This window comes from Ceratotherium simum, chromosome 37 (genome assembly GCF_057802395.1).
Source record: "Ceratotherium simum simum isolate JZ-2026a chromosome 37, ASM5780239v1, whole genome shotgun sequence".
In the NCBI taxonomy this organism is placed as follows: domain Eukaryota; kingdom Metazoa; phylum Chordata; class Mammalia; order Perissodactyla; family Rhinocerotidae; genus Ceratotherium; species Ceratotherium simum.
This window is the reverse complement of record NC_141936.1, coordinates 28,538,845-28,559,633: the sequence shown is the minus strand read 5'-3', so window position 1 is coordinate 28,559,633 and position 20,789 is coordinate 28,538,845. Positions and strand designations below refer to the sequence as shown.

At 38.6% G+C, this 20,789-nt stretch overlaps 1 protein-coding gene across 39 annotated transcripts in view; it reads left to right on the top strand.

Annotated features, from left to right (window-relative positions):
* MAP2 (microtubule associated protein 2) overlaps positions 1–20,789 on the top strand; it is a 281,613-nt gene that overhangs the window by 235,842 nt on the left and 24,982 nt on the right. For 10 of the 39 annotated variants that reach the window (XM_087424902.1, XM_087424906.1, XM_087424910.1 and 7 more), the window contains 6 exons: positions 6,236–9,994; positions 10,192–10,398; positions 10,571–10,705; positions 13,867–13,928; positions 17,341–17,511; positions 18,448–18,595. In XM_087424902.1, the coding sequence (XP_087281028.1) occupies positions 6,236–9,994; positions 10,192–10,398; positions 10,571–10,705; positions 13,867–13,928; positions 17,341–17,511; positions 18,448–18,595 (4,482 nt within the window). Of the gene's footprint in view, positions 1–1,083; positions 1,327–4,286; positions 4,530–6,235; positions 9,995–10,191; positions 10,399–10,570; positions 10,706–13,866; positions 13,929–17,340; positions 17,512–18,447; positions 18,596–20,789 lie in introns of all 39 variants that reach the window. The other 29 variants (XM_087424920.1, XM_087424918.1, XM_087424913.1 and 26 more) reach the window with 16 other exon arrangements.

Here is a 20,789-nt window from a genome sequence, read left to right as displayed (position 1 = left end):
TCCTTAAAGCTCACTGAAATATGTAAGAATCCAAATGCTAAGCAGACTGATCTGCATTTGTATTTCTAAGGAAATCTATTTAAATAATACAGATTTCCAAGCCAAGACACAGGAAAGGACAGAAATGAGAGCAGTTCCTTTAGCATTTCAATGACAAATATGCGCTGAGGGGGTTGAAATACAAAAACAGCCAAGAGCCAGTAGTGCAAATGAAACTGTGTAGAATAAAGTCTTGATGAGTCCGAAGTCAACTCAGTAGAAATTCTCAGGTAATTGTATCTCCATTGAGCTTTCAGAAGAGAAGCAAAACACGAGAAAACAAGTTTATATTCCTAGGGACTGTCTTAAAACCATATACTTTCACAGTCATGTAAATGAGAGTCAGGGTTCAAAAGGATGCCCTTAGGAGTTTAACATCCGGAGGAAGACTGTACTGGATGTGCTGTCGGCACTCTTCTTAGCAAGGCAGGAAAGAAGAATGCATTGTAGATTTTTCTTAACAAGATGGAAATTAAAAATTACTTTCTGGTTCAAGTCATTAACTAGAAATTAAACTAACCAAAATGCTAACTATGTGAGCATCTCAGATAATTAGGGTTGTGCTTGAGATGGAACAATTTTCCCCCATAATACAGGCATCAGATCCTAACAACTTTCTTCTTTTTTAACTTATAAATATATTGATATAAGCATGAGAAGAATTAATCTGCTTGAAAGAATTTCTTCCAAAGAATGAATTTGTTTTGTAATGCTTCGTTTCTATTCCAGTGTTTCTGTGGTTATTCTGACTTGTTCGAGGGGGATGTATAGATAATTTCTAATATGCAGTAGGGGTGTCATTGCATTTGATTTATTTAGATCACTGGCAAGATTTGTTGAGGGAAGGTTTAAATTCAGTGGCAACTGAAGCATGAAGCACTCACCGTCCCCCATCCTCCAGCAGTGTGGTCTTGCTGACCTGCTCCATCCCTCTGTGCTGCTTCTGTGGCCCTTTGTGTCCTCGTGAAGGTGTTTGTCTCGTCTGATCTTGTGTCTGTCTTGTCCAGTTCTCCCTGCAGTTTCTTCCTGTGTGTCTGTTTGTAGATGAAGGGGCTGAGGATCAAGTAGGTCCTCTACACAGGTTCCCCAGCCACGAACCTGCCACCAGCGGGGAGAGGCGTAACCTCCTCGCCCCCTCCATCTCGGTGTCTGTGCCTGACGATGACCCTTCCAATTCCGATGAGGAGTACTATGAGCATCCTTTGTTCAGCTCACAGTGGACCACCTCTGGTGTGCTGCCCAGTGTCCCAGCGCCCAGTGCAGAGGCCCACTTAGGCCAGGAGAAAGGTGAACCAAGCATGGTCCCCTTTGGCCCCTCCTCCCCGGCCTGCAGCTTTGCCCACATGCATCATACTAAGTGTGCTTCATATGTGGGGTGGGAGGGGCAGAGCCTGTTTTTTCCACATGAAAGTGAAGTCCCTATATAGCTTATGTCCACGCAAATGCCTCAACAATTTATATACAAGAAGCTTTACTTGAGGCATGCGAGAACTCCCTTTCTCTGTATCTTTACTTCTGAAAAGGAAGCAAAAAAACGGGGAGGAGGGAGAGGAAGCAAAAGTAGTTCAATTAAAGTATGACTCCTTTCTGCTGCCTGCAAATGGATCAGTCAGGGAAGAATATATTCTCTTATCTAAGCTAAAGAAGGTGACCCTGAATATAATTTTTTTCTCCTTGGATACATAATATTACTAAAACTACATATACATAGAATTAGCCTTCTTTTTGTGCTACATTAAAATGATAGCTCTTAAAGAGAAAGACTGAAGAATCTGTTTAGGGCAGAATAAATGTTATGGAATGAATGTATTTCTCCAGATTGCTTAATTATCCACAGAAACTACAGAGGCTTCTCTAGGTGACTAAATCTTGGCTCACATCAGTAGAGCTGGGCTGAAGTGAAGGAAATGATCCGAAGCCTTTGCCATTCCAGTCTCACAAAGCTGGGAGCCCCCAGCGTATAATTGGCTACGGTGAGGATGAAACAACGGAGCAGTGGGCTGCAGTGTGTCTCATTCTAACCAGCTTGTTTAGTAAAGAAAAAAAACTAGAGCTAAAAAGTGTTTTGCTTAGGTGAAGAGATTATTTTCAAATAGAGAAAAGTAGCTTGCTTAAGTGAAGAGTTTATTTTCATATGGGACTATATTTAATATAAGGGCAAGCAGTTCCAAAGCAATGAGGGGTAAGTTCAGAGCTCACCAACTACATTCACGATGATAAACGTCTTCCAGGGTCCTGTGGAAAGCAGAGGGCCCCCATCACTCAGATACTCTGACAGAGGAAAGGACCCATACTGAGTAAAACTAAGTTCTTCTCATGATGTGAACTTAATTCAGAAAAATATGTGAATTATGGTACAGGTGTAGCAGAAATAAACATGATTTATACAAAATGAGAAAATGGAAAGCTAAAAAGTTACACAGATTTGGGAAACATGTAAATTAACTTGATTCGACTTCATCCAATAAGGTGACATTAGTAGAGCAGCTAAATTAAAATTCTCTTAGCTGTAATCAAAATCTCTAATTCTATGGCATTATAAAAATTGCCTTAATAAGAAATTAGAATCAGAATTTTTTAAATGCTACTTACATAATTAAATTACAAAAATGAAAATGTGTAAATGCTAAATGTGAGGAAATAGATGAAGTAGTTCTCTTCTCCCAAGGGTTTTAATATTTCTCAAAAAAGAGTATTTCTTTCCTTTCCCTCTGTACTCTTTCTCACAGGGCCGTTTAAACAGTGTGTAATTGTTTCCTAGGAATTTCATAAGAATCTTCCATTAGCAGAACTATAAAACAGCTTATGTATTTCCCTTTAATTTCTTAAATGATAAAATGGGATTTATTTTACTGGCATTTGAGGTATAAATGAGAAACAAATGAACATAGTAATTCGTGTCCTTCATAAGTTTGTTTTTCACATTTTAATTGTTAACATTTTTCCATGCGATATACATCTTTTGGGGGAATCGTTTGGCCATTTGGTTGCCTCTCAATTATCTTTCCTTGGTGGTTTTGTTCTGAATTGCAGAAATAAGACTTTACAGCTAATATGCACATTTTCTTTTTTTCTTTTTTATATTTTATTTATTTATTTATTTATTTATTTATTTTTGTGTGAGGAAGATCAGCCCTGAGCTAACATCCATGCTAATCCTCCTCTTTTTTTTCGCTGAGGAAGACCGGCTCTGAGCTAACATCTATTCCCAATCCTCCTCCTTTTTTTCCCCCAAAGCCCCAGTAGATAGTTGTATGTCATAGTTGCACATCCTTCTAGTTGCTGTATGTGGGATGCGGCCTCAGCATGGCCGGAGAAGTGGTGCGTCGGTGCGCGCCCGGGATCTGAACCCGGGCCGCCAGTAGTGGAGCGCACACGCTTAACTGCTAAGCCACGGGGCTGGCCCCACATGTTCTTTCTTATCAGTGTCGAAGAGCTATATTACCGATATTTCAGGGGTTTAAGCAATATTATAACAGTTGTGTCCCAGAAGTAGACTTTTCTAATTAGTAAGATTAAATTTTACCTGGACCTTGTTTTTCAGAATATTTTATTTACTCCTTGAAAATTTTTACATTCTCCAATGTCATATAATGCAATGAAGGTAAAATAAATTCAGTTAGGTAGTGTTTCATCTTAGAAATGCTAAATAGATTATATTTTAAATCATTTTGATGGACTTCATGATAAAATAGTAAAAGTAGTTGATTGGATATTATTTTGAGGCCAGGCTTTTTTTATTCCCAAAGATTTCTTTAGCGAAGTTCGCGTGTTTTAAATAAAGTAATCAGAAATTCTTATGTAGGGGCTTCCTGCATTGGAGAAAACAGCACATGTCTAACAAATTTAAAGATTTTTTTCAGCACATCAATGCATCTGTCTTTTCACAACCATCTGTTATCTGGCAGCACCATCTCTTATTTCCAGCAAGCTTTTCACGTGTGCACAACTTACTGCCATTTCCACTAAGGGTAATAGAGCAATAAAACCCTTTCAGCTCTCAAGTCTTAAAATAAATAGCCTTTTAATGAGACTTTTAAAAGCATCATTATTAGCAGATTCTACATAATTTTCCAAGCAATACATAATGTACGTTGCATTAGAATGTTAATTTGCTCATCTGAGTGGTAAAAGAGGTCCTCTGAGGTGATGATAATGGAGCTGAAAGTGTTCCTTGAATAATATTTCTGTGTTTCTGTGTATTGTTCTGTGGTCATGATGTCAACATCTTTTTCATCCCTAAGAAGAAGAAATGCTAGAGGGTCCAATGCCTGAGGAAGAGAAACCTGCCACTCTTCCTGAGAAAGAGTGTGGGGCAGCCAAGGCCTCAGACCAACCCAAGGGCCTCAGTGGGGGCCAGCTGGAGTCTAGTGCGGAGGCCCCAGTAGTTCCCGAAGAGAGTGCCCCAGCAGGGGTCCCAGAGGAGAAAAGTGTAAAAGAGGTCACCGAGGTGCCTCCAGAAGTAAAAATCCCTTCCTCTGCCGGGGAAGGTGTGTCTCTCATGGGATTTGCATGTATTTTGTTGCCAATGGTCTCTCCAGCAGCTTACCAATGATGCCTTTCCAATGCTATTCCATCGCTCCGTCTTCTCATTAGGCTTAACGAGCAGAGAGTGTGGCTTGTGCTGGTGCTGTGTGGCAGCTTGGTTTTCCACCACTGCAGCCGATTCCTGGTTTTACTTTGCTGTGATACAATATGCTTTGCAGCCAGGTTGTGATGCTGTGTGAGCTTTCTTTCCGCCCCCCTCATTTCAAATGTTTGCCAGTCACATTGCTAATACATGTATATTTTTCTTTTTCTTTTTGGGACAGCAATTCATGTGCTTTTCTTTCAAATCATAGAGTTGGATTCTGGCACATAGAGCCTTAAATGGTAGAGACGTTTTTGTTTGCAACCGCAATGTGCTGTATTTTTTATGCTTCGATGAATACTGGTTTGGTTTCCTTAAAAGCTCCTGCTGGTGCTTCTCATATCATTTCCTCTCCATGACAGCCAACCCCTTTGATCATCCCCATATCTCTTGAGTTTTCATTCATCTAACCTTTATTAGAAGTTCATAAATTATTTCTTTTCTGTTGTTACAACAGGACACACAAGTATATAAGGTAATGATGATCCATACACTTGCTCTTCGAGAGATGATTGAATTGTCTTATTTTCCCCCAAGTCTTTTCCAAATAATTACATTTAGCCCTAATGACCACAATGAATTACCTTTGGCCTTAAAACACAAGTGAAACTATGAAGCCTTTTGGGTTGGCGAATAAATAAAAATAAGAAAGAGTCATTTAATTTCTGTAGAGCATCTCTAAAGCCAGTAATGATCAGTGCTTCACCCGTCAGTCGTGTTTCAGGGAATGAGGTCATGACCAAGGAGAGAAAGATATTTTGATAACTGACTCTTTTAAAAATTTTGTTGCTCATATGACATCCTAGTATTAACAGTATAATTCAGATTTTCTTACATCTATCATACAGACTAAGTAATGACTAGGAATTAAGAATTTTGAATATGTGGTAGAAATTGACTCTTTAATTCTTAGATCATATCATATAAAGTCAATGGCAAATATTTATTTATGTTCCTGAAATTTAATCTCAGATGACTTCTAAAAATTTATGCCAGTAACCTTTCAATGCCCTAAAAATTGGTCCTGGCATTTGTTGATCAAGTTAATTGAAACTGTTAACACTTATTATAAATTAATTGGCCTTTTGCCCATGGCCTGCCAATTCACTTTAAAATGAGAAAACAAATGAAAAAGTTCAATAGAAATCAACCCTTTTCCATATTGAGTCCTTAATATGTCTTCTTTTGTACCCTAATGTTAAGTACTTATTCAATATTCTTTAATTTATAATTTTTATCTGTAGAAGGCACATGAAATTTCTACTATAAAACATGTGACATACTATTTAGGAGAGACCAAACAAAGGAAAAAAGAGTATTCAGAATATACTCTTATTACAATTCCTGTACCCGTTAGTTCACAGTGGGAGTTCATTTTAGCAATCGTACAAATGTGTCTCAGTCCTGACATTTTCATATTGATTTTTAAGTGGGTAGCATGTTTGCATGTTCCATAGTTTTTCATTTTACCCTACCGTTCATTTGTCATTTCAAAATATAATTTTAAGCTTACTGCCTGAAAGCCCTTGCCTATTATTTGTTTAAAAATCAACCCAATTACTTCAGGTTTACTTACAGCCTCGACGATGGAGTTCCATGATCAACAGGAATTGACTCCCTCTGCAGCTGAGCCACTGGACAAGAAGGAAGAGGAGTCAGAGAAACAAAGCAAGCCTGGCGAAGACCTTGAACATGCTGCCTTAGTTTCTCCGCCTGAGACAACTGACACTTCTCCTGATAAAAAGGACATGCAAGGCACAGAAGAAGAAAAAGCACCTCCCAGTCTGTTTGGGCACCCTCTTGGTGCCAGCCTGGAAGACATGAAACAGAAGACAGAACCAAGCCTGGTGGTCCCTGGTATTGGCCTCCCAGCACAGCCTCCAGCTCCAAAAGAGCAAAAGGACTGGTTCATCGAAATGCCAATAGAAGCAAAAAAGGATGAGTGGGGTTTAGCTGCTCCAATATCTCCTGGCCCCCTAACACCCATGAAGGAAAAAGATGTACTTGACGATATCCCCAAATGGGAAGGGAAACAATTTGATTCTCCCATGCCGAGTCCCTTTCAGGGGGGAAGCTTCAGTCTTCCTCTGGATGTCATGAAGCATGAAATCGTTGCAGAAGCAACACCCTTTGCCCCTGCCCTATTACAGCCAGATGACAAAAAATCTCTAGAAGAAACCAGTGGCTCAGCAACTGCCAAAGATAGTTCTACAGTTGAAGAGCCCCATAAGGATAAACCTGACAAAATGGCAGAAGCACCAGCCTCAGAGGCAATCACCCCACCCGAAGATGCTCACATTCCAGTTGTGGATGAATGTGTCCCAGAGAAAGTTTTAGGGGAAGAAAAAGAGGAGATAAAGCAAGACAGTGTGCCGAAAAAAGAGACTTCCATCCTCAGTGCACAGGAACCTACACTTACTGAAAAGGAACCTCAGCTAACACTTGAACAAAAAACAACCATTTCTGACAAAGCAGCCACGCCAAAAGAGAGTGAACCCCCAGAAGTGACAGATGAAGAAACAAGCATACTTCAGCCCTCCACAGAGCACACTTTCTCAAAAGAAGAACAGAAGAGCCAAGAACCTACCACAGACATATTAAAACAGGACTCATTCCCTGTAAGCCTGGAGCGAGCTATTACAGATTCAGCCATGACCTCTAAGACACCAGAGAAAGTCATCACCGAACCAGCTGCACTAAGTGAAAAGAGTGATACCCAGGACCTTTTTGAGGAAAAAGTTACTGACGAAGATAAAAAGGTTGAAGGAGTTGGCGCTGCAGCATCAGCTGAGATGGAAATGCCATTTTATGAAGATAAGTCAGGAATGTCCAAGTACTTTGAAACATCTGCCTTGAAAGAAGAAGTGACAAAAAGCATCCAACCAGGCAGTGATTACTATGAACTGAGTGACGCAAGAGAAAGCGCCCCAGAGTCTTTTGATACTGTATCTCCCGTGTATAAAAATGGCGACAAGGCACTTCAGGCAGCGAAAGAATCCCAGCCCAGTGCTCCAGCACAAGAAGCAGGCTATAGCACTCTCGCACAGAGTTATCCATCTGATTTACCTGAAGAGCCCAGTTCTCCTCAAGAAAGGATGTTCACTATTGATCCGAAAGTGTATGGGGAGAAAAGGGATCTCCACAGTAAGAATAAGGATGATTTGACACTAAGCAGGAGTTTAGGACTTGGAGGTAGGTCCGCAATAGAACAAAGAAGCATGTCAATCAATTTGCCCATGTCTTGCCTGGATTCCATAGCCCTTGGATTTAACTTTGGTCGGGGGCATGATCTTTCTCCTCTGGCTTCTGATATTCTAACCAACACTAGTGGAAGTATGGATGAAGGGGATGATTACCTTCCAGCCACAACACCTGCATTGGAGAAAGCCCCTTGCTTCCCAATAGAAAGCAAAGAGGAAGAAAAACAGGTAGAGGCTGAAAAAGCTACCGGAGAGGAAAGTACTCAAGTAGAGGCATCATGTGAGTCACCTTTCCTAGCCAAAGATTATTACAAAAATGGTACTGTCATGGCCCCCGACCTGCCTGAAATGCTAGATCTGGCAGGAACAAGGTCAAGATTAGCTTCCGTGAGTGCAGATGCTGAGGTGGCCAGGAGGAAATCAGTCCCGTCAGAGACTGTGGTTGAGGAGAGTAGCACTGGCTTGCCCCCTGTCACTGATGAAAACCACGTCATTGTTAAAACGGACAGTCAGCTCGAAGACTTGGGCTACTGTGTGTTCAATAAGTACACGGTCCCACTGCCATCACCTGTTCAAGACAGTGAGAATTTATCTGGGGAGAGTGGTTCCTTTTATGAAGGCACTGATGATAAAGTGCGAAGAGATTTGGCCACAGACCTTTCATTGATTGAAGTAAAACTGGCAGCTGCCGGAAGAGTAAAAGATGAGTTCAGTGCTGAGAAAGAGGCACCACCACATATCCCTGGAGACAAATTGGGACTGGGTAGGGAATTGGATCAGGAGAGGAGAGCTAATGATAAGCTGGATACTGTACTAGAAAAAAGTGAAGAACATGCTGATTCAAAAGAACATGCCAAGGAAACAGAAGAGGCTGGTGATAAAATCGAACCATTTGGAGTAGACGTAACCCACGAGCATGCTCTGGCCAAAGAACTGACAGTATCAAAAGATGCATCACCTCTTGTGGCTGAGAAAGCAGAGAAAGGTCTCAGTTCAGTGCCAGAGGTAGCTGAGGTAGAACCATCCAAAAAAGCTGAACCAGAACTGGATTTTGCTGCAAAGAAAGCTGACCAGGGTCCGTTAGATGTTAAAATCAGTGACTTTGGACAGATGGCTGCAGGGCTAACCATAGATGCTGGAAAAGCAGTAGAGCTTAAACCTGAAGCTACACGGGACCTGACTCCCCCGTCCGCAGCCCCTCAGGAGGCAGAGGCATTCCTGGGCGTTGAGTCTGGCCACTTGAAAGAAGGCGCCAAAGTCAGTGAGACGGAAGTCAAGGAGAAGGTGAGCAAGCCTGACTTGGTGCACCAGGAAGCTGTAGACAAGGAAGAGTCCTACGAGTCCAGCGGTGAGCATGAAAGTCTCACCATGGAGTCCTTGAAAGCCGATGAGGGCAAGAAGGAAACGTCCCCGGAGTCTTCTCTAATTCAAGACGAGATTGCCATCAAATTGTCAGTAGAAATACCTCGTGCACCCGCTGCTTCAGAGGCTGACGTAGCTCCAGGGGAGAGAGCTGATGTCCAGATGGAATTTATCCAGCTGCCAAAAGAAGAAAGCAAAGAGACCCCAGACATATCTGGTACGCCCTCTGACATGACAGAGCCACTGCCCGAAGCCGTGGCCCCTGAACCAGCGGGGGCTCAGAGCGAGGAAGAAGAGATAGAAGCCCAGGGAGAATACGATAAACTGCTCTTCCGCTCAGACACCCTTCAGATTACCGACCTGGGTGTCCCGGGTGTCCGGGAGGAATTTGTGGAGACCTGCCCAGGGGAACACAAGGGAGTGATCGAGTCCGTTGTAACCATCGAGGACGATTTCATCACTGTGGTGCAAACCACGACCGACGAAGGGGAGTCAGGTTCCCACAGCGTGCGTTTCGCAGCTCTCGAGCAGCCGGAGGTGGAAAGGAGACCGTCCCCTCGTGCCGAAGAAGAGCTCCAAGTGGAAGAGGCAGCTGAAGCCCAGGCAGAACCCAAGGACGGCTCCCCAGAGGCTCCGGCTTCCCCTGAGAGAGAAGAGGTTGCTCTCTCAGAATACAAGACAGAAACCTATGACGATTACAAAGACGAGACCACCATTGATGACTCCATCATGGATGCGGACAGCCTCTGGGTGGACACTCAAGGTGTGCATTATTTTTTTAAATTTTCTACCCCCAAATAAAATCCAATAACCTAATGGAAAAATTTTTTTCATTTTAAACATTTTTAAATGTCCCCTTTCTCTTTAATTTGCGTTTTGTGAAATAGATGCGGGATTGTGTACATTTGTTACTAATATTTCCGTGTTGTTGTTGTTGTCATGGTTTGCTTCGATCCACAGATGATGATAGGAGCGTCATGACAGAACAGTTAGAAACTATTCCTAAAGAGGAGAAGGCTGAAAAGGAAACTCGGAGACCATCTCTTGAGAAACATAGAAAAGAAAAGCCATTTAAAACCGGGAGAGGCAGAATTTCCACTCCTGAAAGAAAAATAGCTAAAAAGGAACCTAGCACAGTCTCCAGAGATGAAGTGAGAAGGAAAAAAGGTTCATTTCGCAATCACTTCTTTTAAAATGTTTTTGACTTAATTCATTATTGCTCTTTTGTAAAAGAAACTGCCTAACAGTGGTAGCTAATTATTCGTGAAATTTCGTTCTGTTTTGCTGCAAGTGTTTATTTTTTCCTGATGGTATGCTTTTTGTGTTTTCTTATTCATAGCGGTTTATAAGAAGGCTGAACTTGCTAAAAAAACAGAAGTTCAGGCCCACTCTCCCTCCAGGAAATTCATTTTAAAACCTGCTATCAAATATACTAGACCAACTCACCTCTCCTGTGTTAAGCGGAAAACAACAGGTGACTGTTCCGTTCTGCAATGTGGCTGGCAAACATAGACATGGATTTTTTTTTTTTTTTATCTCATTACCGTAGCAGCTTCTTCATTTTGTTTTTCCTCCAAGAATCTCAGTAGTCATGAACGATTTCACTATTAAGTGTCTTGTATCATTGTTCTTTTTTTTCCCTCCCTGCAGAAGAGGTCATGACCACCTGTTTCTTTCTCATGCTCAGACTTAACAGTGATTGTATCTTGGCATTGTGCTCTAATGTCACGTTCTGGGGATTCCTATTTTCATTCTGTGTGTTTGGGTAGACGATGGCGATGAATATAACCGTGGTATGCATTCTCATTATTTTGCTTATTTATCTCCTTCATGCTTAAACCCATACGTATTTGTCCTATTTTCTATATTGTTACTGCCAAATCTGTTACTGATGTTGATGAATTGATTGAAAACCACCAAGAATGCGTAGTGATTTTGAGATTGAAAATGAAAAGCTAATCTGGGGTAAAAATGTGGTTGAAAAATTACTTTGCTTTTGGATGAAAGGAAAAAAACGAAAATGAAATTGTTTGGTGATCTCATCAGATTTTATTCCTCATATCCAAAATTAGCAAGACTTTCAGTCTACTGCGCTATATCCGTTAGCTGACGTTTATTTCCTCGTTGAGATTTTGCTAAATGTGTTGGATCCAAACTGCTAAATTCTCCTATATAATTTAATATTCAAAATTCTAAGATAAAACTCCTTCCTTCTGAATGTCTTAGAACTTGGGTTTACTTCTGTTTCACTCCCTTCTTATTTTTCTGTCTTCTTCAAATATACTCGTTTTTTACTGTTAAAAAAAGTGGTGGAATGAAGGAGTGAAACGTTACGAATCATAATAAAAACCCATTCAAACATCTATAATGCAAACTCTGTTCCTAAGTTTCAGGGCAAACTATTTATTTTCAGTGTATAATTACATTAGGATAATCTTAATTTAAAATGTATTTTATTTTAGCGTTTATTAAGTGGCACACTTGCAGTCTGCAAAAGAAGATAGCAAATTGCTGAGCCAGAAAGGAATATTTTCCTTTCCATTATACATTAGAAGTGCCTTTATATAAATCTTTGGATCTTTAAAGGTTAAGAGCAGCATTAACCTTTGTAAGAAAAAGAAAGTCAAAGTAATTGATGGTTTTATAATAGCCACAAAAAATTCCAGATGTTGTGTATTTGTGTTCTTCATGTAAGAATCACCTCATGTGCTTTCCCTGAAGAATTAGTATCTAAGGCCGGATTTGAAAGTGGAAGGCTTGTTATTATACCTAAACCTTGATGACAAAGGTTCAGGATGAGGAGTTCCTCCAAGTTAAGAGTTAGGAATTAATGTGACATTTCTAAATCTTGTATCACATCTTAGTTCATTTCCATTAAACTTGGAATTTTTCTTCTAGTTAGACAAGGACTTGGGCGGGCGGAATCTCTTAGTTTGGGCATAAAAATTCCATACGCTACCTGAAAGGCTGAAAGAATATATCAGGATTTTGGAATTTCAGAGGAAATGTCAAATGGTTTGGTGAAGTACCTACATGTCATTGGTATTCAATTTACCACACTGAGAGTAAACTGCCTTTTTAATTGATTCATTAAAGGAAGTTTAGGATCTTTGGATTAAGTAGGGCCTTCCTTTTTTCTATTCGAATATTGAGATACTCATAGAGAAAGCATATTCCAAACATGAGCGTCATTGGCTTGAAGCAAACTATGTATGTCACGGAAATTTGAGATGTATCATAGAAATAGGGAGGGATCATATGTACTGCTTCTTAAAAAAAAAAACTCAGTTCCAAAATCTATGAGTAATCTTACTAGCCAGTCCTAAATAGCATATTGTAGCCAGTTCTAATTTTTTTGTTAGAGATGCGTATGGTATATGAAACCTTGTTGAAACTTATTCAGAGTGCTGATAAGGATAAGTATTTTTTTTCTGACGTTTTCTCTCTTATGAAAGAAAATTGAGGAGGAAATAAACACACAAGCTTGTGCCTTTCATTCTCTAAGCACAATTTTTATTTTTATTTTCATTTATTTATTTTTTGTGTGTGAGGAAGATCAGCCCTGAGCTAACATCTGTTACCAATCCTCCTCCTTTTTTTCCCTTTTTCTCTCCAAATCCCCAGTAGATAATTGTATGTCATAGTTGCACATCCTTCTAGTTGCTGTATGTGGGAGCCGCCTCAGCATGGCCGGAGAAGCGGTGTGTCAGTGCGCGCCCAGGATCTGAACCCAGGGCTGCCAGTAGGGTAGCGCGTGCGCACTTAACCGCTAAGCCACGGGGCCGGCCCTTAAGCACAATCTTTAAATAAGGATAGTTTTCCAAAACAAAGGATTGTTTTCAATCATAAGAGATTTTTAAGTCAGGTCAGGTAAGTCACAGACAGAAGATGTGCTGGAGATGATGGAGCTCAAAATCGAGACCAGAAGTATAAAACAGCAGCCAGAGAAACAGCAGTAACAGATGTGGCGCTAATTTCATCCAGGAGATGCATGTGCAGAACACGTTCTGCATCACTGGGCTTGAAGTCCTCTCGTGTTTTCTCTTCTTGACAAGCTGTTTTTCTTCCCTTCTCATGTGGTACGTTTCCCCTCAAACAAGTGTGTCCTTCATATTGTGAAATGAAGGGGTACAGAGGGAAAGGGGTTGGCTGACCAGGACAGTTTGAATATAAAATGCGGAAATATCTATAGATATGCAAATGGCTACATAAAAAGGGTTTGGGAATCTCCATGAACGCTCTTTTACATCATGCCAACCTTAGAAACCAATTTGTTCCCTTTTCCTTAAATTCTACGGCATTCAGATGCTATCCTGTGACTTCCATTCTAAAGGATCTATCCTCATGTAACAGTAATTTACAAGCACATTGGTAACGAATAGAAGATTATTGGTGTGCTCACCTGTGCTTGGTAAACACTGGGTTATATTGATTAGCACACGTTATAGTGGGAGCCACATGCTATCCTGTTATTATTCAGGTTTCTTCGGTTACTGAATTTGAGTCTCAAAATAAGCAAAATTCACTTTATATTAGTCTATTGACACAACTGAACATCCAAAAGGTTTTAAAAATGTGTTCATGTGGTTTTTAGCCACTAAGTTTGGGGTCGTTTGTATCTCCTCTTTCCAACAGCAGCGGGCGGTGAATCAACTCAGGCTCCCAGCATATTCAAACAGGCAAAGGACAAAGCCTCTGTAAGTACAATGACTTGTTTCTTGTTCTTCATTTGAAGTTCCCTTTGGTATTAGCGGCAACATTTTAATAACTTTAGATATAACTTAGACGTTAGATGTTTACTCTTAAACATCATTTTACATCGTTCGCTCGCCCTGAGCGATTCTCGGTGGCCTTCAGGTGTGTCTTAACGTCTTCTGAAATGATGTGATGGTGGTCGGGGAGGCAGAGCTGGGACTGAGGCTGCCTCTTCATTAGTGAGACAAAAACATAGGGAACAGCGCGATGATCTGGCAAAAATGGGGAAGCCCAATTTATTTACTTTTCTTAGAATCAAGATAAACCATTATCATCTACACTAAACCATTTTCTAGTACATTTTCAGTGTTGTTATTACAAAATAAGAATATGAGAAAATTGAACAATGTAGATGAGCATAGTAAGTAAAAACATGTTATAATCCCCTTATCTAAGGATAACTACAGTTGCCGTTTTGATGTAAAATCTTAATTTCTTTCTACGCGTTTATAGGTTTAATAACAAAAATGGAAACAGTGTGTATCCATTTTTAATTAAATAGTAAACAGATTTCCATGTCATTAAACATTCTTGTACATCATTTTAATGACTACATAACCATATATTTTATTTATTTTCAGTGATACACTTAATCAGTTCCCTAGTATTTGACATTCAAACTATTTTTTTGTTATTTTAACAGTATTACTGTAGAAATCATTTTGGCTAAATCTATGAATGCATCTATATGCATTTCCTTAGGATAATTTTCTGGTAGTCAAATTGTTTCGAGAAGAAAGTCCATATTTAAAGTTTTTTCTACAGATTGTCAAATTGTCCTCCAGAAAGGTTACTGACTTACCTGTCCTCCAGCTGTGTCTGCGAGTGCCTGTGTTCACTGTTGTTAGTAGATACTCCTGTGGCTTTTCTATATTTGCCACGTTATGGAGATGAAATATCTTATTCTTTTAATTTGGTTGTATTAATGATGTTTAACTTCTTCATATGTTTAGAAATATTCTGTGTTTCTTCTTTTGTGAATTTTATTTTTTATACTATGAACCATATTTTTTAAACTTCCGAAAGACCAAAGCCAACACGAAGTATTGTACTGCTTTCTAATTGAAAGACAAATTAAAAAACTACTAATGAAATCCTAAAATTTAACAATAATTTGAATAATGTTAACTAGTAGTGTATCACAATGTTCTGGGTCTGAGCCATCATATATGATACGTAAATCACAGTTCTTTCCTGAGCTTTCTAAAAACTAGTAAGATTTTAAACTTCCACATTTTATTCATTGTGAAAAATAGGAATTCATTTCCAGTGACATCCAAGCCTTTTATATCATCTTGAACCCAAGGGTTTATGTTGATAAAAACATATATATATTTGACTTTTATATAAGTGTTTTCAGACATACTCTTGAAACATATGGCAAGCAATGGAATCTCTTTATTGCTTTGGTAAATACTAGTCTTTATTTTGATCACAGTGTGATTTCAAGATTTGTGTCTCTTCACCTCTGTTTCTGATGGGGAACTAGTGAGTTGTGGTGGTGAAGAGCATGGGTGTGAAATAGACCAGGTCCAAGTGTTGAATATTTATTAGCTATGTGATCTTTTTCTGCCTGTGTCTTAATTTTCGAAAAATAAGGGGAGGAGTAAAAATTCCTGTATCATAAGTTAGTTGTGAACATTAAGTATGGTCATTTTATAAAACAGTACACTGTGTGATGTCGAGAACATAATTTTTATTCAATAAACAGTGATAGCTTACTATTATTATTTGGAAGGTGGAAGTCTTTAGGATCAAATATAGAAAGTAAGTCTGAGTTTTCCCTTGTTAGGAAAAGAATTTTTAAGTGGACATTGTTTGAAGAACCTTTAGGAAATTTTTAAATCCCTTGGTCCTCAAGTAACTCAGCAGGAATTGGCATTCAATGCTTACACTTAGGACAGAAACCATATATGTCTTCTAGCACAAAACTAACTTTTTTCCTTGTAAATGCCGATCTCGTCTTTCTGAAGGAAAGAGATTAGGCCACCATTCTTTCTAACTTTTTCTCATTTAACATCCTCTTTTTCCCTTCTCTGTAACCTCATTCTCTTCCTATAAGTTTCCGAGAAGCCCAAGATTAACTCTTATTTATCTCTGATATTCAGTCCTTCCATCAGAACAGTTGTCTTTGATTTTTCATTTTATCTTGGTTGTGAACCTTCATTTCATTTGGGTTTTTCGTTTGTTTGTTTTATTTTGTTTTTGTTTTTAGCATGGGATTAGTAGTTGTCTTTCATAATTTGAGGCAATCCAGTGACTCCGTTTTTCTTTCCTATATCACACTTTTGAAATTCACTATTTTGTGGGTAGCATCAATCAAAAAGACTGACTTGTGCCGACCCAGTTACACTTCCCACTCAGGGTGCTGGGTCTGTAAAACAATAAGTGATCCCTGCAGGCTGTGAAGATGTATGCCTCTGTTGAAGTGGCTATGGTGGCTAAAGCTTCAGATAAAAAAAATCTCAGTTTCAACTGCTATTTTTGCAACAGCTAAATCATATTAATTATTTGAAGATAAAATCTCCTTGGCTTTGTCAAACTTGTCTGTATTTGTAACAGAGTCTCCCATGAGACATGTGCATACGAGCAGAGCTTTCTCCAAAAGCCGTACACATTCAACCCACTTACTTTTACTTGCCGTCAATCTCCTCGGGGATTATCAACCTCTTGGAATTAAGTCTTGTAATTTTTGTGGGCAATCTCTTCAGTGCTGACTTTCGTTTTTAGGATTTATCGCACATCATACAAAGTATAGTCCATGCATTAAAATGTTATTAATTCTGTGGTATAACTTGGTCCCCAGTATGCATTTTACTCATAAAATGAACTCAGTATCTATAAACTCTGCGATTTTCTGATGAAATCAATGTAGATAATCTGAAAATACGTTTTCTCAACTTTAAAAGAATATTTTCCATTATTAGGCCTTAAATATACCTTGTTCTAAAGTTTTTAAAATGTGATCAAGATATCAATTATATGTATACCTTAAGGGCTATGTTTGTTAAAGGAATAATTCCAACAGTCTCTCAAGATATTTTTCCAAATATGGTATCATTGTAAGACCTATGGATTAATCACAGACCTTATACATAGAATCCATAAAGAATATTTTAATCTATATTCTCATATATGAGTATTCTTAAGTTAGGTCCAGTTAACAAAAGACGTTCAGTGAGAATCTCTTGTTCCCAAATGTACATCTCTGTCATTGATTACAGCCATTTATCATGTGTTCTCGTTAAAAGTAGATGTTTAATTTCTCATATGTTTATACGTTTTTTCTTTATTTTCCTTTTGCTTCATAGTTTGGTTTATTTTGTGTTTTTGTTTGCTTTCTTTCATGGCTAGAGTTCTACCTTGTCAAAGATTCCTGCCTTACAGGGTAGCACAAAGTCCCCAAGACACAGCCCAGCCTGCCCTAGCACCACTAAAAGGGCTACATTTTCTGACGGTGTTTTAATCCGGCCCACCTCAGAGGGCTCCACAGACTGCTTGGCATACTCAGAATCAGGGGACAAGGTAAGGCAGGGGTCAGTCCAGGTGCAGAAAGGAAGGGAACAGGGCACAAGCCGGTAAACGTGTGAAAGCAGAGAATTTAAATTCCAAGGTGTTTGACATATAAACAATAGACCTGATTAAAAACAAATACAAATTGAAAGTTTCAATAGTTGTGAACAGTCTCATCATTTAAAAAAAGAGAAAATGTCTTTTTTAGCTGTACCATTCATAATTAATTATTTATTTGATAGTTAATAAAATTTCAATACAAATGAAATATATGCTATGTAATATTACAGGTAGCATAATACCATATACTCTAATAAGAACAGGTTACATTATATATAATAGATCATTTGGACTCAGCATCAGACACAGCAGGATTTAAGCTACCTCTGCTGCCTACCAACTCAGTGACCTTGAAAAAATTACATAAACTGATTAAACCTGTTTCCTCAGCTATAAAATGCATATAATGTTTTGTGGTAAGAATTAAATCATAAATAGATGTAAAGTGCTTAGAGTTCCTGGCACAGAAATGCACAGTATACGGTAGTGGTCCTTGTTAAATATTATGCATACAATGCCATACTGCCCGTCCTTTCTGGTTCATAAATTATCATGTAATGAAGATTTTTCAGTAAAATTATTAATTTACTGGCGATTACTTGAGTAAATTCATTTTACCCATGTTATCATTTAGAATTTGAATTTCACAATCAATTATTAGCACTAACTCCAAAATAATATATTTTTATAAAACCTTTAGGCAGAGAGGAACTTTTTCTAAAAGTGTTGAAGTAGAAACACGTGTAAGTATATGAAGTTCAGTAATGTGTATTAGAAGAAATTCATCTATCTGCACAGGAGGCAAAACAGCACGAGCAGTGTAATCACTTTGTAGAATTAGAGTAAAGAGTCACAAGAACCCGTTGTTCTTCTGTTTTTCCTAATCAGGATGGAGTACCCAGGAGCCCGGAAAAGCGCTCTTCTCTGCCGAGACCTTCCTCCATTCTCCCTCCTCGCCGAGGTGGGTCAGGAGACAGAGAGGAAAATTCCTTTTCTCTCAACAGTTCTATCTCCTCTTCAGCACGGCGGACCACTAGTAGGTTTATTTTGGTTTGGCTGCTTTTTCAATCGTTTTTAAAAAAATCCTTAAGTGGAGTAGAGCTTATAACGTATTTATATTTGACATTTCCAAATAAAACATGCATTAAAAACAGATTATATTTGTCCTAAGAATCAGAAAATCCAGACTATCAATGGGTCCAAAACAGCTGTTTGAGTCAAAACGATTGATGGAGAAATGAGTAGTTACTGCCTTATTATCCATTAAATAGGACTAAAATAAAGTTATTTTTCTCAGAATATATTTTTTTCTCTTCTTTCACATTTAGAGTAAAAAGGAAAATTCAGAAGAAGTAATTAGTAGAGAAAACCAATAGTCAGGGATTTTTAAAATATATATCTATATAAGCTTAACCCTTGTTAGAATTCCAAGTCCTAAAATCTAACTAGAAAGTCAACAGTCAAAACCTCAGATCTTGCTCAGTTTACTAAGAATTTGCATTCCAACGAGGCTGTAAACATAACATGTTCTGTGCAGTAGCTTCAATTTCTTTTGATTGATGGCCCATAAAGCACTGGTTGGCAATTATCACAGTTTATATGAGAATATAGAATGTTCCAATCAGTACTCACTTATATGTTGTGTTGCTACCAAGAAATCTAGTAATTCAAGTTATTTTCATAAATATGTTTATATTACAACAAAAATAGCTACCATTTATTGAGCACATATAGATGCTAAAATCTTTTATTTTTTTGTGGAAGATTGGCCCTATGCTAACATCTGTTGCCAATCTTCCTCTTTTTCTTTTTTCTCCCCAAAACCCCGGTACATAGTTGTGTATCATAGTTATAGAGTTGTTGCTCTTCTATGTGGGATGCCGCCTCAGCATGGCTTGATGAGTGGTGAGTAGGTCCCCACCCAGGATCCCAACCAGTGAACTCTGGGCCGCCGAAGCGGAAAATGCGAACTTAACCGCTACCGGGCCAGCCCCAGATGCTAAAACCTTAAGACATGTTTTTCGCTCAATTTAATTAACAGTGCTAATAGTTAGGTATTAATAATCTCATTAAGTCTATTGATGAGAAAATTGACCTTTTAGAGAGGGTAACAAGTCCAATGCTACACAGCTAGTAGGTGGTTCAGTTTGATTTTCAGGCCGCTGATGACTTCATAACCTGCCCTCTTAATGTCTTTATATTTATTTGGAAGAAATAGTACTAGAGAACTGCTCTGTAGAATTACTTAGAGAATGGTATCTCTGTCATTGAAAATCCATTACAAAATGGTGGAAATTGCTACGACTATCACATCATAGTTGATTTCACCACTTATTTTTTAAATATTTAATAATAATTGGCGCACTTCGAATGTGACTATTTTGTATGATAGTTAAACAGCGTTTTTGCCTACAGTGAAAGTGTTCATTATAATTAGAGCAATTGTGCTCTACACCATTTGGTTTCATGAAGCATTAACATCTTTTGAAATATGTGCTTCAAACACTTTGAAATCACTAAAACTCTTTTTTACCTTCGCAAAAATAAAGTATTCAAATGAACTAGCAAGGAAAGCATTTAAGAGTTAGTAATCTCCAGAGAAAAGACTTGAACTCCAAATGTCTGGAGTTGGAATTGGGCATCAGCAATAACCCCAGCGATGCTGAGACAAGACAGAGGCAACAAGTGCTCCCCAGAGGCACACCTTGAATTGTGCTTGTATTTGTTGCTATGGAAGCAAAATGGCACTTTTCTCCATCAATCCACATCTTCAAGCCACTGTGCTCTGCCTTTTAAAATGTGTCCATATATAAACTGCTTTTTATGTTCTGAGACAATTCTATTTTGACTTTCTAACTTTACTTGCGTTCGTAAGCATATTGCATTATATTATTTGGTAATGAACATAACTGATACTCTGATAATCGGAGGACGCAGGATCTGTGTTTTCTCTACATAGCAATAGCTAAAAGGCCTTGGGACAATTAGCAGAGCAAGCAGTTTGCCTCTTCCCATTTGCCTGTCATCTCCTTCAATGCACACAGGAATGTTCTGGCATTTTGTACAGCTGTTGAAAAGATTTGAAAGAAAATGCTATGCAGGGAGTTCATTTAGCCCAAAAGGAGGGAAAGACATTGTCATTGAAGAGTTGACAAGATAAATAAGAACATAGTTTAATAAAGTAACTTGTAAATATTTTTTAATTGTTTTAGTATCTTAGATTTAACTTT